General features: G+C 37.6%; 1 protein-coding gene across 3 annotated transcripts in view; it reads right to left on the reverse strand.

The window, feature by feature from the left end:
- CWF19L2 (CWF19 like cell cycle control factor 2) overlaps positions 1-17,072 on the reverse strand; it is a 145,738-nt gene that overhangs the window by 56,433 nt on the left and 72,233 nt on the right. For all 3 annotated transcript variants that reach the window (XM_072821811.1, XM_072821810.1, XM_072821812.1), the window contains exons 11-12: positions 4,347-4,460; positions 2,414-2,551 (exon numbers count right to left, since the gene is read on the reverse strand). In XM_072821811.1, the coding sequence (XP_072677912.1) occupies positions 2,414-2,551; positions 4,347-4,460 (252 nt within the window). The remainder of the gene's footprint in view (positions 1-2,413; positions 2,552-4,346; positions 4,461-17,072) is intronic.

Here is a 17,072-nt window from a genome sequence, read left to right on the forward strand (position 1 = left end):
CACGACTAACCCCAGCCCCCTCTAGCCATTTCTTCCCCACCAGGCAGGAGAATATGACTAGGAGCACTGGTGAAGTACACAGGCCAGGAGCGTTGGCTCAGAGAGATAGAAAGCCTAGGAACCAGAAAGAACTTCTAGAGATCAACACTACAACAAACATGAAGAATGCTCCTAATGGGTTTATGAGCAGACTGGGCATGGCTGAGGAGAGAACAAAAGGAACTTCCACAATCAAAAAGCAGAGAGAACAAACACTGAAGAAAACACAACAGGATACACAAGAATTGTGCGACAACTACAAAACATAAGCCAGATCATGACACTGTCCTAATCAAAACCTTCAACATCACTTACAATCCATCACTCAGGCAAATACACAAGCTCTCACACTGGCCTGTTAAGACCTAAAAGATGTGACTCATGCTACGTCTCCCACCTCTTCTTCTACTCCTTTCCCTCTCCCGTTTTTCCCAGTCACAGGTGTCACCCTATTGTCTTCCTAGGCTCTACGAGTTCACCTCTGCTTCATATCCTTTGTGTCTGCTGCTTCTTCTGCATGAATATTCTTCCCCTCGATATTCACCTGGACCACGCTCTGACTGTTCACAGGCTGCAGAAACATCACCTCCACAGACAGACCTTCCTTTAACGCTCTACTGAGAACACCAGCCTATCTCCTTCTAGTTTACTGTACTTCCTGCAGCAACACTTTCCATTTTGTATAATATTTATGTAATATTTTAATTCAAGCATGTGTTCACTTTGTCTCCTCCACTAGAAATATAAGCTCCATGAGGACAGGAACACTGACTTTATCAGCTCCCTGCTCTGAGCATCAAGAATGTATCTACCTCACACAAATTAGGTGTTCCATGAACAGTGAGGTAATAAATGATTATTACAATTTACAACAAGATTTTTTTAACCTGGTGTGTCAACCTGAATGGACTATGCTCAGATAACTAAAACTAAATAATTCAGAGTTCCACATAAAATGGTCTGTCCGTTTCTGAAAAGAAACTTTCATAAAAATACATCCTTCATTCTACATTGAATTCCCAGAACCTATGACACTTCTAGTCTTTCCCTCTAAATAAATATAAGTAAAATGATCTTACAGGCTAAATTTAAACCCATACAACTCTTGGTGATGGGAAGAATAACCATTTCTATTTAAACCCAAGTTTGGGGATCCCTGGGTGGCGCAGCGGTTTAGCGCCTGCCTTTGGCCCAGGGCGCAATCCTGGAGACCCAGGATCGAATCCCACGTCGAGCTCCCAGTGCATTGAGCCTTCTTCTCCCTCTGCCTGTGTCTCTGCCTCTCTCTCTCTCTCTCTCTCTCTCTCTGTGTGTGTGTGACTATCATAAATAAATAAAAATAAATAAATAAATAAACCCAAGTTTGTTTTACTCCTCCCAACACACACATACACACATAGACACCTTTGTTGTTTCTATTCTAGTTTTCATTAAGTGAAGTTTTTCACCAGGCAGTATATTCACAAAGTTTAAAAAAAAAAAAAAAAAGTCTAAAAATGTATACTATAAAAGGTCTTCCTCCTGAACCTCAGATACCAAATTCAAACTCCCACCACTGAAAAGCAACCACTGCTAACCCAAAGCAGGCTTGAGCGAATTATTCCAAATATTTCAGCTTTGTGGGCTGAAAAGTCTCCGTCACAACCAATCAACTCGGCATTGTAGGGTGAAAAAAACCTCAGACAAGATGTAACAAATGTAGACACTGTGCTCTAGTAAAACCTGATCTGCAAATCTAGACAGCAAGCTGAGTGAAACCCCAGCAGAGCCAAACCCGTTACACAGCTGAGTTCAAATATGTCTCTTTCACAAAAAACGTTCGGGTAATGTTTGGAAAGGACTGCAACCAAGAATGCTATTTGAAACAAAAACTAATCCTGCTAACCGTAATGATGTACTAATACATATTTTCATACACATATGCTATATAAATACAAAGTTTTAAATAGATTTAAGATTATTCCAAGATGCCTGCTCTGTAATCCATAATGTTACTTTAAGTATACTCTTTGTGGTATAATTATAAAGAACTGAAGGAACATTAAGATAAAACTCACCGGTCACCTAACTAGCAGCCTGTTGCTGATATTAAACTCTGGCCCAAAACCTTCCCTTAAATGGCACATCAAATACACAGTTAACACCGTCATGCTATACATAAAAAAACTAAACCAGAGTTTATATTTAAAAACAAAATAAATCCCAAGTATGTATTTCCCAATCAATTCCAAAATATCTGTTCCTGATAGGTCTTAGAAAGGATTTGGTTTAATAAAATAAAGTTCAGAAAGAATGAGCTCTCTGAAAAATAGATCATGCTAGATGGAGTAATCAGCTTCTAAAAATTAGAAGGTATCCTAGGAACATATCTTACCTTAGATGCCATTCTCATAAAAAGTTTATTTTGATTTTCTGCTGTTCCCATCTTTTCATTCTTGACTAAGTCATTTAGGCTGAGATTATCATCATCATGAAAGTATCTAACCCTTTCTTTTTCTTCATGGGTTGAAGCCTAAGAGAAAATGAACATTATTTAGTGAAAACATGGGTCTTTGAAGTATTTTTAGTTAACATCTGTAAATGTGACATTATATGTAAAAAGCCCACTCCAGATCACAGTCTCTCCCTTCAGCTTATCCTATTCTATGTGCTTCCTTAGGGAGGGATTTCCAATAGAATACTTCTGTCTCTGCCCCATTACTTTCCTCTTTCCCAGGGATGGAAGCACAACATTATCTGATTTCTGGGTTTTGGGGAAAAGGTAGAAATGCTCTACCCCTTCTTCTCTCCCATCTCTACCCTTCTCCCGGGTGCCTGTGTGGCTCTTCTTGTTGTAATAATCCTACCACCATGGAGGGAAATCTGTAGTCATTCAGAGATGAAGTAAGCAGATCAAAGACAGAGGTGAAATATGAGCAAACTCATGTCATACAGCTCTATCAAAAACAAAGCTAACATTCTGATTCTCATCTAAATCAATCCTGGGTTTTCCTATCAGTTGGTTCTATACCTACATGTGGAAAAGAAGAGTGCTATTTGTTTCCTCTCAAGTCAAGAGTGCTATTTGTTTCCTCTCACATTCCCTTATTCTCACATTTCCTTCTCCAAATAAAACCTGCTCTTCAGCCTCCGAGATCTTCGGAACCACATTCCCATACTTTTTCCCGACATTACTATTCCTGAAATCACTAGACTGAATCTTTTATTCTAGGACTCCAATCACTCTCAGGCTCCACGTCCTTAATTTCTGGCTCTCTTATCCTTTCACTATACTCAACAGGCAAACCTCAATCCCGAACGAAAGTGTCTGCCCTCTTGACCCTGATACCTGTACTGCTCGGTCAGAGGCCACTCAAAAAGCCTGACGTCATCTGGCAATGCACTGATGACTGCCTGGCGCGTTCTGTCCTTTCATTATTTCAAACTTCACTATTCTCCTGCTACATCTCTGCTTCAAACCCCTAGTTCCTCCCATTTCATTAGAAGAGGGATCTATCCCACTCTATTTGCTGAACAAATTACTATCCCCGGCAGTATAGGCACTCAAGAGGCAAATAATCAACACTGAAAAAAACAAATGAACCAATCTTTGGGCCCAACCAACACTGGTATGATATTTTAAATTTAAAACAAAAAAATCTAACTTAGGAACACAGAATACATTTTTTTACCATCTCAAGACCCTCAAGGGAGAACTAAAAACGGTAGAGCTGGAAGATGGAAAAAAAAATAAGGTTTATAAAAGATCACAGGAACTACATAATTAAGACATTATTATGTATTGATACCCCATCACCATGACTCAAATTAGCTAACACAAGAATTTTCCCTAAGAGCTATGATAAATATGTAAAAGAAGTTGGAAACAATGGCAAAAAAATGTGCACAAAAGTAAAACTGCCAGGGTGCCTGTATGACTCAGGCAGTTAAGCATATGATTTTTTATTTCAGCTCAGGTTATGACCTCAGGGTCATGAGGTTAAGCCCTGCATCAGACTCTGCTCTAAGCGTATAGCCTGCTTAAGTTCTCTCTCTCTCTCCCTATGCCTCTCTGCTCCCCAAAATTAAAATTGCCTTAAACATTCAACGTTCACAGTTACTGGAAAACCATAGTTCAATCAGATCGCATTTTGTAAAATACAAAGGGATATACCCCAAAATAAAAATAATAATATAATTTACTACCTTCTAATGTTTGTATTATAAACCTACATTACAGAAAATATTCTGAAGTAGTCTGATGCAAAGAAAGCCAAGGGGGAGAGAGGAATTCTGATTTAATAAACAAATAACTATGTTAAACATACCATTTGTCTCTTCCTTCTTCCTCCTTTAGGTTCCAGAGGTTTTCCTGGTGTATTCACAGGCCACACTCTTCCAGACTGATCTGTTCTGACCAGGATCACTTCTTGGTCTTCATTCTATGGAAAGATAACATTTAAACTTACTGTGAAGAGTACTGAATATTTATATTTAGTAATCAAAAAAAAGCATAAAAATGATCCTAGCTTTCCCATATAGATTATCCTCAGTCTCTTGGAATTTCATTACCCAATTTAACGTAAAATGATTGTGATCTTTTCAGAGAACAGCAGGGGAGGATTCAAAGTTCATTTTATTATTTTTTAAAAAAGAAGCAATCATAGAAGCAAACTTCAAACAACGTTTCCATCTAGACAATATTAAAAGATGACTAAGTACCAATATTCATACCGGTACTATATGGGAGTACCGTAATTTATGCCCATAATTTATGCAGCCAATCTCCTGTTTAATGCATGTTTCTTCAATTTAAAGATGCTACTGGGATCCCTGGGTGGCGCAGCGGTTTAGCGCCTGCCTTTGGCCCAGGGCGCGATCCTAGAGACCCGGGATCGAATCCCACGTCAGGCTCCCGGAGCATGGAGCCTGCTTCTCCCTCTGCCTGTGTCTCTGCCTCTCTCTCTCTCTCGCTGTGACTATTATAAATAAATAAAAATTTAAAAAAATAAATAAATAAAGATGCTACTAAAATCTGATTATAAGAAATAAAGAAATGAGGGGTGTCTAGGTAGCTCAGTGAGTTAAGTGTCCAACTCTTGATTTCAGCTCAGATCATGATCTCAGGGTCACGAGACTGAGTCCTGTGTCAGGCTTGAGATTCTCTCTCTGTCTCATCCCCTATCCCTGCTCAAGCACACATACTGCCTCTCTAGAAAGGAAAAGGAAAATGAAAGCAATGAAATGACACAACAAACCTGCTAAATTAGCTGCTATAATGATGCTCGACCCAACTTCTATTCTTTCCCTAAAATGCTTTCCACTTCTCTGACTCTTTAAAGTTATATCCCACTAATTCCAATCCAAACTATTGGCCAAATACATGGCTGGTATGGTACAGAAGATTAAATGAGGAAAATGTACATTATTGGAAAGGTTCTTTTTTTTTTAAGATTTTATTTATTTATTCATGAGACACACACACAAGGGGGGGTGGGCAGAGACACAGGCAGAGAGAGAGAAGCAGGCTCCATGCAAGGAGCCAGATGCGGGGCTCAATCCCAGGTCTCCTGGACCACGCCCTGGGCCAAAGGTGGCACTAAACTGCTGAGCCACCCGGGCTGCCCTATTGGAAAGGTTCTAACAAAGGATCACATAAGAAATATTACATAACTATTTTATTAAAAAGTAGTTTGAAACAAGACCAAGCCAGATTATTCACACTTCAATTTTTTCTCAAATCAGAATCAATTATTAAAAATCGATGTGAAGTCCATTTAATATTTAGTTCCCCTGTTAAGATGGAAGGAAAAAAATACATATTACTGATCTTATATTCACATATGATATTAAGTAGATAGTAAAGTTATTTTCACTACTTTTCTTCTTCAATTAACTAACATTAATTAATGATGTATCTATCATATTTTAAAGGGTATCTTTCGTCATTCTCTTACTGGGTAACTGAGATGGGCAACACATTATTTTTTATCTAAGTTTATCGAATTGCTAAAGTGGATCTCCCTAAGGACTTTCAAATTACTAATTCTAATACATACTTATCAATTATCATCTTTCTTGATTTGAAAGTATCTGATTCTGTTTATTACATTCTCAGCCTGAAACTCTTATTTCAGTTTTCTTTTTTTTTTTTTTTTTTTTTTACTTATTTCAGTTTTCTAAATACTCTTTCCTAGTTCTGCCTTATCTCTGACTCATTCATTCATTAAATATTCCAAAAAGTACTAGTTACCAAAAGAATTTAGTCCCTGCCTACAAGAAGTGTGCAGCCTATTGAGAGAATTATTGTCTACATGAATTAATCAGCATAAAGAGAGTCAACTTCACTTTCTCCTCCATTTTGAGCTACACTCCAAATGTTGATGATTCCAGGGTTCCTTGGTTTCCATCCTTCTAGCCTGAACCTGTCACTAGTATTGGCAAAAAAAAAATCATTTTGCTCAACACAACTGTAATTGTGTCACTTTGCTGAAAAACTTGCAGGGACCCCATATCACCTAGGAGAAACCAGTACCATTCAAAGTGTAGCCCACAGACCAATGCCAGTCTTGAGAATTACCAGCCATGATATATTTATCAGTCCTTGATGAGTTAAGTACAAAAACTGAGTGTTTATAAACTTTTATCACAATCTCAAAGAGTAATCTTATGTTGGTTCAATCTAAATTAAAATCTGGACCTATATTTTAGACTATCTTTATTTCATTTTTCTATAATTTGTATTGTGCTTTACAAAACTATTAGTCCCTGATAGGCTGGAAAATCCAAAAGAACAAAAAACAAACAAACAAAAAAAACAAAAAGCACTCTGCTCCTACAGCACAGTCTGCAAATCACTGTTCTAGATAGTGGGATAAAGGCCAAGCACCTGAACATACTATGTAAGCTCTTCAAATTCAAGTACTATGGCCTTCTTCAAATTCACTTTTTCTCTAGCTGTTCATAGTTTTTTTAAGTTTACTGTCCATTTCACTTCCTAAATAATTTTAGGCATGTCTGTATTGCTAGACCATAATCTTTTCAGTAGCTATTTGTCTACTTACAATTATCCATCTTTACCACTTTTACAGACCAAAGACCAAGCTACGCATTAGGTGGTCCCTATAGTATCTAGATGGAGCAAAAAACAATGGTGCCTGATAGAATTAACAAACAAGTGCCTTGGACAAATTAATTCTAGTCCTACTGCTTGCCCACTGCACTCCATATGCTCCTCTTCTCTGTGCTTTTCTACTCCCTGTCTCTTGGGTACGCCCAGGGACACCATGTGTTCCCACTCTGGGTACCCAAGACAGAAATATGAGCTATTTCCATATTTGGTGTTACATTAATACAGAATGTGGGGCTTACTTAAGAACCTACAACAGGATCAACAAACTGAGGCCCACTGGCCAAATCCAGCCTGCCACTGGTGCTACAAGCTAACAGTGGTTTTCACCCTATTAAATGGTTGAGAGAAATTCAAAAGAATAATATATTTCATTACGAATAAAAATTGTATGTAGTTCTCATGTTAGTGTCCATAATGTGTTACTGGAACAGAGCCCCGTTCACTCTTGTATATATGGTCTGTGGCTGCTTTCATTCTGCAAAGCTTAAAAGCCATGTAATGGAGTTGCCATGACACATACTGGAAAGCCCATAAAGCCTAACATATTTACTATTTGGTCTGTAGAAAATCTGCCAACCTTTGATCTATATTATTCGTCAGGTGATAAAACTAATTCAGAATCATTTAATGATTACTTTTATTACCTGAGAACAAGCAAGATAAAAACTTCCAACTGCCTGATTACATTACAAACAGATGCAAGTGGGTATCCTGGGTGGCTCGCAGTTTAGTGTCTGCCTGTGGCCCAGGGTGTGATCCTGGAGACCCAGGATCGAGTCCCGCGTTGGGCTCCCTGCATGGAGCCTGCTTCTCCCTCTGCCTGTGTCTCTGCCTCTCTCTCTCTCTCTCTCTCTCTCCCTCTCTCTGTGTCTCTCATGAATAAATAAATAAAATCTTTTTTTTAAAAAAAAGGGGGGTTAATCCCTGGGTGTCTCAGCGGTTTAGCGCCTGCCTTTGGCCCAGGGTCCTGGAGTGCTGGGATCAAGTCCTGCATCGGGCTCCCTGCATGGAGTCTGCTTCTCTCTCTGCCTATGTCTCTGCCTCTCTCTCTCTCTCTCTCTCTCTCTCATGAATAAATTTTTTAAAAATCTTTAAAAAAAATAAAAATAAAAAATAAAAAAAGATAAAAAACAGATGCAAGTTCTAACAGGGAGGGTAATAGAATGGGACCCGGTGCCCTTTCATTTTGTCAATATGGGCCAGATGTCCACTTATGGCCACTATGGCCACCACGAAAACCAGTATAACCTGACATGGTTAAAAAGCTAGACAACAGAAAAAAACATGAAACAACCAAGCTAGAAGAAACAGCCAGAAACTAAATGTGGCTGCCTCCAGCATGTGGAGAAGGTCCAAAAATGGCTCAAGACATTGCCTTTCTTTCATACAGGCCTTCCAGCAATATTTGGATGTAACACACTGATTAAAAAGAAAAGGAAAGGGACAAAGAATACATAACTTTACTTCAAAGCTGGTATTTAAAAATTCTAAATGTTTGTTTGAAAGCCGTTGGTGGCATCTCGTAAATAAAGGAAAACTCCCCTACTAGCTCAGATTTTCCCACCAGTTGGTGTTCTGCAAGTCCGTCATCACTGAAGGCCATAAAACATGTTTCTTTTAAAATTTCATTAATTAGGCAGTTATTAAAATTCACAGGAGTTGCATGACTTTTAAACAATCTCTCCTGTATCTCTATGTCCACAGAGAGCAGATTATTCGCTACTCACAAGTTCCCAGCCAATACAGTGAGTGGACTAAACACTGAGCTGCTTTCCATTCACCAAGACATGTATCCTGGCTCAAGGCTATTTGTTAATGTGTATATTTATTCACAGGGCTACAGATGCTCAAAGGAAGCACCTTTTGCTAAGCCTGTGATGGTACCAGATGGACTCCAAGCAGCCTTAGTTATGTCTCCCTTTCTAAATTCTTAATACTGTTTATTGGTGCCTCCCCTCCCCACTTGATCAGACTTCCTAGAGGCTTATTTATTTTATTAATTCTTTTCTTAGTTTTTTGAGCACTTCTACTTACTTTTGGTTTTCTATTTCAGCTATTTCATTTTCTACTCTTTGATATGTTTTCTCTTCTCTCTTCTGCACCGAGCACCTGGCCCATGCCACAGACCGCACAGCATGCAATTGTGAATCCCAGGGCCAGAATGCCCACGTGCCAACCCTGTCTCCTTACAGAACCCTGCACATGACTTAATTACCTCAATTTCCTAATTTATAAAAATAAACAAAATAACAAGGTATTTTCATGATCAAATTAATATATATAGGTTATTTCAAACAATGTTTAGGAATAAAGTGAGTAATAAATAAATATTAGCTTTTACTTTTTAGTTCTCTTTTACTTATCAAATCCTTTCTTTAATCTTACCTAGGATTTACCCCCTTTCATCTCTAAATTTCCTAGGATATTATTATGCTTCATATACATCTACAATTGTTTCATATATTTTTCAGAATATTGTTCTGAAAGTTCTGAAAACTTTCAGAAGAAAGTTCTTCAGTTCAAAGAAAGAACTGAAGTTCTTTAGTAGAACTGAAGCTACTAAACATACTTAAAGTCCTTTTGAGACTGTGCCAACATTTTAAATTCACTGGCAAGGAGTCTTTACTTACCAATTATTTTTTACTACCTTTCTGTAGGATAAAATGTTTTCTGGCATGCAAGTGTGCAAGCTTAAGTGGGAGGGGTTTTCTTCCCTTCTCTCCTGCCTCTCTGCCTCCTTACCCTTCAATAAATGGGAACTTTGACAGCATCTTCACCCAGTCCATGAGGATTCCCAGTTCTACAACAGTATCTCACCCTGTGACTCTAGGGCTATTTCACATTGTCCAGGTAATGGCTGCAAAGCTATGTCTGCCTTCTTCCATCTAAAACACCTGCCATCCTCATCATTTCCTAGGCGCTACAGCCCAAAGTACTCCAGGCCTTTTCCAGATTCCTTTCTCAGAAGTCCTCAAGCCAGGCTAAGGCTGGGAGAGGCTATGTGAGGAAATCTAGTTCCCATTAATGTCAAAGGAGCTGAGCTCTCAGCTGCTCTGCCGATTTTTGGAATTAGATCCCTGCAAGCTCCAGCTCCATATATTTGTTTTATATTTCTGTTCAATTCAGAGAAGTGTATCTTCACTTTCAAGCATGTTACATCTCCTTCAATTCTCTTTTTATATTGTGTCTGTGATTGTTATGTTCTCATACAGAGCGAAGGCCTCATAGCACTAATCCACCTCTAGTCAGAGCACTCTGAAATGCTGCTCCACAATTTTCCAAACAGGACCACGACCTTTCAGTTCCTCAAGCCACCCTGTCAATGCTGGAGTAAGTAAAAATTAATGCTAGACTACAGCTGGATTATTTGGAGACACATTAATTAATGATTTTAATTTTTTTAAGCAAAGATTTTCTAGCACCAGGATAACACCTGGCGTGGGCATAATATGAAAGCCAATTCAATTCTTCAATGTCCTTTCATCATTGCTTTTTCGTAATCCTTACGTATGAAATTACCTGAAAAAACACGTAACTTTACATTATATTTTTAACTATGCTCCTTTCAGCATTTGCCAGGGTGCAGACGGATGAGAGAAGGAAAGAGATTGAGAAATTTTTAAATGTTAACTGACATTCTAAAATCTTTCCACACTTAAATAATAGAATTCTTTTGATACAATTTTTTTTTGTTATTTTGACGCTTATGAAACAGATAAATTTAAGGACATGTTATTTAATATGTCACAATAGCGGTAAAACCTGAAAACTGCCTTATATTTTTCCTATTTAAAAACAAAGTAAGGGACGCCTGGGTGGCTCAGCAGTTGAGTGTCTGCCTTCGCCTCAGAGGGTGATCCCAGGGCCCGGGATCAAGTCCCACATCAGGCTCCTTGCAAGGGGCCTGCTTCTCTCTCTGCCTATGAGTCTGCCTCTCTTTCTCTCTCTGTATTTCTCATGAATAAATAAATAAAATCTTTTTTTAAAAATTAAAAATAAAAACAAAGACAACTTTTCCAAATAGAGGTTAATATTTACATAATTTTATAAAGTTCTAAAACATATCTCATTTAATTTTAAAAACCTTATAACACATGTATTATTGAGCCACATTTTACTAGCGAGGATCTATTTCCTCTCCTTTAGTCATTCCATCACAACTTATTTCTATTACTCTATTTCTCTACAAAAAACTGAGTAAAAATGGTATTTTAGTAAACACCGACTTTCTAAAAGAAAAGGTAAATTGTCAATGCTCCTTTAACTGGTGATGTGTTTCAACTGCAAAAAATTTCTTTCACCTAAATGCAAGTTTGCACACATCTTGGAGAAGGCCTTGAGTGCCTGATTAAGGTCTCAACAACCAAGACCAATTTAACTGCTGATTTCACACATTTTATTATACTGTCTAGCATTGGGATGAAATCATGAGCAATCTGAAAAGACAGGTCCATAACTGGCATGAAATTAAATCAAAAACATTGCGGACCTTTCATTTTTTAAAAATATTGTTGCATTTCATTCCATTAGATCAATGAACTCTTAACCACTCAAAACCACTTCTATCACTATATAATCCAACAGCATGAATATGTCTAATACAGTGAACAAGATATGGATCCTGTTGTTAAGGAATTCATAAATTAAATGGCAAGGAGAGGAGGAGAAAGAGCAAGCAGGGAGTTTATGCAAATCTCCACTAGACTCTTAAGTAAGATAAAGTATAAATCAAGTAGTACCAGATCACACAGGATAGAGAAACAGATATGTTCTTGGGTGCAAGGGAACTGAGTTTTTCGAAACACAGGTCAAAGGGTAAAGGGCTAAGAAGTTAAGGAAACAAACCCAACAAAGCACAAAGATCCAGTGCTGCTAAAAGACTTCTAAGTAAAGGCATATTCATTTTTTAGAAAAATTTTAAATTTATATTACATTTTCAAGTTCTCAAAAATATTTCAAAGGCTCTTGTCTCTAGGTAACTAATTTGGCTAACGGAGCAAAGAAGGTCAAACATGAAACCTGAGGTTCTAACTGCCCAAATCCAGGTTCTTTTGACTCTATTACAACTGCATTTAGATTAAGCCTGGTGGCAATTTAAAGAACATTCTGATGAGCAAAGAAAGAGTGGCAAGACGATCAGTTGAGATGATACAACTATACTCTAAGCAAGAGACAATGGGATACTGAAGTAGGGCAGTGACGGCAGAAAGTAAAAAGATAAGGTGTGGGGATCCCTAGGTGGCTCAGCGGTTTGGCGCCTGCCTTTGGCCCAGGGCGAAGTCCTGGAGTCCCAGGATCGAGTCCCGCAACGGGCTCCCGGCATGGAGCCTGCTTCTCCTTCTTCCTGTGTCTCTGCCTCTCCCTTTCTCTCTATATATCTATCATGAATGAATGAATGAATGAATGAATGAATGAATAAATAAATAAATAAATAAATAAATAAATAAATAAATAAATCTTTAAAAAAAAGGTGAGGTATGTACAGGAGGGGGAAAGCAAGGTAAAAATAGTATTACTTTTTTTTTTTTTTAAATAGTATTACTACACTTGAATGTACTGCAGGAAGAAGGAATTAAGGACCTCCACAGTTTTTAACTCAGTAAAACAGCAGGATGAGTATGCAATTAAAAGAAGGAAAATTATGACATGAATAGACATTTCTCCAAAGAAGACATACAAATGGCCAATAGACACATGAAAAAGTGTTCAGTATCACTCAGCATCAGGGAAATACAAATCAAAACCACAATGAGATACCACCTCACACCAGCCAGAATGGCTAAAATTAACAACTCAGGAAACAATAAATGTCAGTGAGGATACGGAAAAGGGGAACCTCTTACACTACTGGTGGGAATGCAAGCTGGTACAGCTACTCTGGAAAACAGTGTGGAGGTTCCTCAAAAAACTGAAAATAGAGCTACCCTATGACCCAGCAAATGTACTACTGGATATTTACCCAAAGGATACAAACATTGCGATCCAAGGGGCATCTACACCCCAAAGTTCATAGCAGCAATGCCCACAGTAGCCAAACTGTGGAAAGAGCCCAGATGAGGGGATCCCTGGGTGGTTCAGTGGTTTAGTGCCTGCTTTCGGCCCAGGGCGTAATCCTGGAGTCCCGGGATCAAGTCCCGCATCAGGCTTCCTGCATGAAGCCTGCTTCTCTCTCTGCCTGTGTCTCTGCCTCTTTCTCTGTCTCTCATGAATAAATAAATAAAATCTTAAAAAAAAAAAAAGCCCAGATGAATAGATAAAGAAGATGTGTGTGTGTGTGTGTGTGTGTGTGTGTGTGCGCACGCACGTGCACGCAATGGAATACTACTCAGCTAGCAGAAAGAATGAAATCTTACCATTTGACATGGATAGATCTAGAGTGTATTATGCCAAGCAAAATAAGTCAATAAAGGAAAGACAAATATATGATTTCAAACTAAGGTATAATTTAAGAAACAAAACAGATGAACAATAGGGGAAGAGAAAGAAAAATAAAATAAGAAAACAGAGAAGGAGGCAAACCATAAGAGACAAACGGAGGGTTGCTGGGGGAGAGGAGATGGGGTAACTGGTGATGGGCATTAAGGAGGGAACGCAATGTAATGAGCACTGGGTGCTTGTGCAACTGATGAATCACTAAACTCTACCTCTGAGGCTAATAATATACTGTATGTTAATTAAATTGAATTTAAATTAAAAAATATTTAAAAAGAGAGAAGGAAAATTATGTATGTAAAGGCATGGTTTTATACATCCTGAAGTTATGATACACCCATAAAAGTAAGGCAGACAACGGAAAACACTAGCTTAGGGCTCAGCATAGAGTGCAGAGCTTAAGTTACAGATCATCCACAAAAAAAATGTTAACCGGAACCATGAAGCTAAAAGCTAGGGCCAGGATGAGAACAGAGATTTTTACTCTTTCCTCACTCATACCTCACTCTGCAGCCTCTCAGAATTACAAACCAAAAAAAAAAAAAGAAAAACAAACCATCCTCAAATCACAGCATCTCCCTCTCAGCTCTGCCCCCTCACCCTTGCTCCTTGGCCTGAACCACCATGCCCTGCCGGTTTGCCAGGGGAGAACAACGAAGTGGCTAATAAGAAAGGTGTTTGTTTGTTTTAGAGAAATAGCAACTTAAGTGTATTTGCAAGTAATGAGAAGGAGGCTAACAGAAAGAAACTGAAGATTCCATACAAGAGAGGGTGGGAAAAGGTGGTGGAGGCCAGAAAGGGAATGAGATCAGAGCTCTGATAAAGAACGTGGCCGTCAAAGAGATGAAAACCTTTCCCACTGCCAGATGAGAGATGCAGAGAGGGGATCCCTGGGTGGCGCAGCGGTTTAGCGCCTGCCTTTGGCCCAGGGCGCGATCCTGGAGACCCGGGATCGAATCCCACGTCGGGCTCCCGGTGCATGGAGCCTGCTTCTCCCTCTGCCTATGTCTCTGCCTCTCTCTCTCTCTCTCTCTCTCTCACTGTGTGCCTATCATAAATAAATAAAATAAAATTTAAAAAAATTAAAAAAAAGAGAGAGATGCAGAAAGATTCATCTTCTGGGGACAGGGTCAAAAGATAGACATTGAAAACGTTCAACCTTATAATCTCTGTTTTCCCAATCATTAGGCAGGAAGCAAAGAGACCGCTAAGAATAAAGCAGGGAATCTGGAGAGAATGGCAAAAGTTTTGAGTAGCTGCTAAGAGAAATGTGATTTTTTTTTTTTTGTAGGCAAATTTGCAGGGAGAAATGGGTCATTCTAAATTTCTTCAGTCTCCTTTCCTAAAATAAATTTTAGAAATTATATTATTGGGACACTAAATATGCTGATATGATTATAATTTCATTTAATAATAAATAACTGTGCAGCATGGAAAAAAGTTGACAGAATAGAGAAAAGCAAAATAAAAAAAGACTATAATTATGTAAAATTATGCATGTGTTTGTACAGTTATAATGGACACTTGAGGGAAACATCAAAAATATTTTTTAAATGTAGATTTTTTTTTGTCTTCTTTGCATTGCTTTGTCAATCGTACAAAAATATTTAACATGTCATTAAGAAGGAAGGAAGGTAGGCAGGCAGGCAATAAAACTGGAGGGAAATACTTCAAAATATTTTATCAGTGTATAATCCCTGAGTGGTAGGATTTGGGGTGATTCATTTTCTCCTTTATTTTTCCACATTTCTATAAAGAATGCATATTATACTTGTAATTAGAAGTCACCTAAGAATAAAAAAATAAAGAAAAATATTCTTTAGTTTATTTTAAAGCCCATGTGCTATTATAATAGAAATTTTCTATTTAATTGTGTGAGCTTTTCAGGGCAAATAAATTTTTGTGTTTAGAACTTGCATAAGTGTCACATATGAAAAAGTAGTTTCAATATCTAGGTAAGATTTTATATTTCAAACATCAGTTCATCCATCTATGTCAAAGGAATTATTTTTAAATAATTTATGGACTTGAAATAATTTTATTTATTTTAAAAAGATTTTATTTATTCATTCATGAGAGACACAGAGAGCGAGGCAGAGACATAAGCGGAGAGAGAAGCAGACTCCATGCAGGGAGCCTGATGTGGGATTCGATCCTGGGATTCCAAGATCACGCCCTGGGCTGAAGGCAGGTGTTTAACCGCTGAGCCACCCAGGCATCCCGACTTTAAATAATTTTAAATTGCACACACATCCCTAACCTCATTTCTTGCCACCAAATTAAAACTTACCTGAGACTCACATCATCCTGTACTTAATTTATTCAAAAAATGAAGATAAATGACTTCATAGAATTTTAATGAGAATTAAATAAATTTCTACAAATAAATGATTAAGACAAGTCCTGGCACATAGCATGCTCTCAAAAAATACCATCTATTACTATTAATAGTAGCAGCTATAATACTATACACATCAATTAATACCACTGTCCTGAAAAATAAAATTATGTCTTGAAACTTAATGAAATAAACTTAGAAACAGAAACTAAGTAAAAAATATTACTAAAGGAATTAGAAGCAAAGTGGTTTTCTTTACGGTAATAATTCTTTATTAAACATAACCTAGAATGCTCCAATGGCACAGATTTCTAAACCAAACTATATTTCATCACTTAATATTTAGACTTAATTTGGAAAATCACACATGGGTGATATACTGGGTATTTCTGGGTAGATAGGAACATAACAAATACCATAAACTTTTTCTATGATTCATTATGATATAATTTATAGTGTTTGTTTCCTTGTTTTGTTGTGTTTAGTCCCAATCACTAATTTTATTTTCTCTTTCTCATAAATCTTTATTAGCAACTGTCTACCACAGAACATGTCTGGTATGTGAATATTTACACACTACAAAACTGAAAACTGCATATTGTTTTCCTCAACTCTAAAGCTGGGGCGATCACAGCTGGGCCGAGGACACCAATCTTGTCCTATCAGCTCTTTGGCCTTTCCCTGGAGCCCCTGAATAAAATGATCACCTCCCCAAATAAGAAAACAGCATTAAAAAAAAAAAAAAAAACTTTTATTTTTAGCTTTCCTAAAAACACATTAAATTTGACTTCTTATAACTAACTTGTTATGCATACTACAATACAACCAAAGTAATTTTTAAATACATAAAATTTACTTTGGGGTTGATTTGTTTCACTTAAAATTGCACCCTTAAATTGCAAATATACGATATAAATCCTCATTCTTCCATGACCTCCCCACAAAATCTGGAAAACAATGTATTAGAATCAAACCCTTCAAGAGAACATGGAAGTCTCCGGACTCACTACTGCCCAAATACAGTAGCATTTCATTTTTCCCTTAAATTTAATTATACAACAGAAAAAAAAAAAAAAAAGGAATGAAACGCTGATGACAGTAGAATGATGAGCATTTGAGGAAACAGAGGTGAATCGGTGGAAGAATGAGGTG

This window comes from Canis lupus, chromosome 3 (genome assembly GCF_048164855.1).
Source record: "Canis lupus baileyi chromosome 3, mCanLup2.hap1, whole genome shotgun sequence".
Classification (NCBI taxonomy): domain Eukaryota; kingdom Metazoa; phylum Chordata; class Mammalia; order Carnivora; family Canidae; genus Canis; species Canis lupus.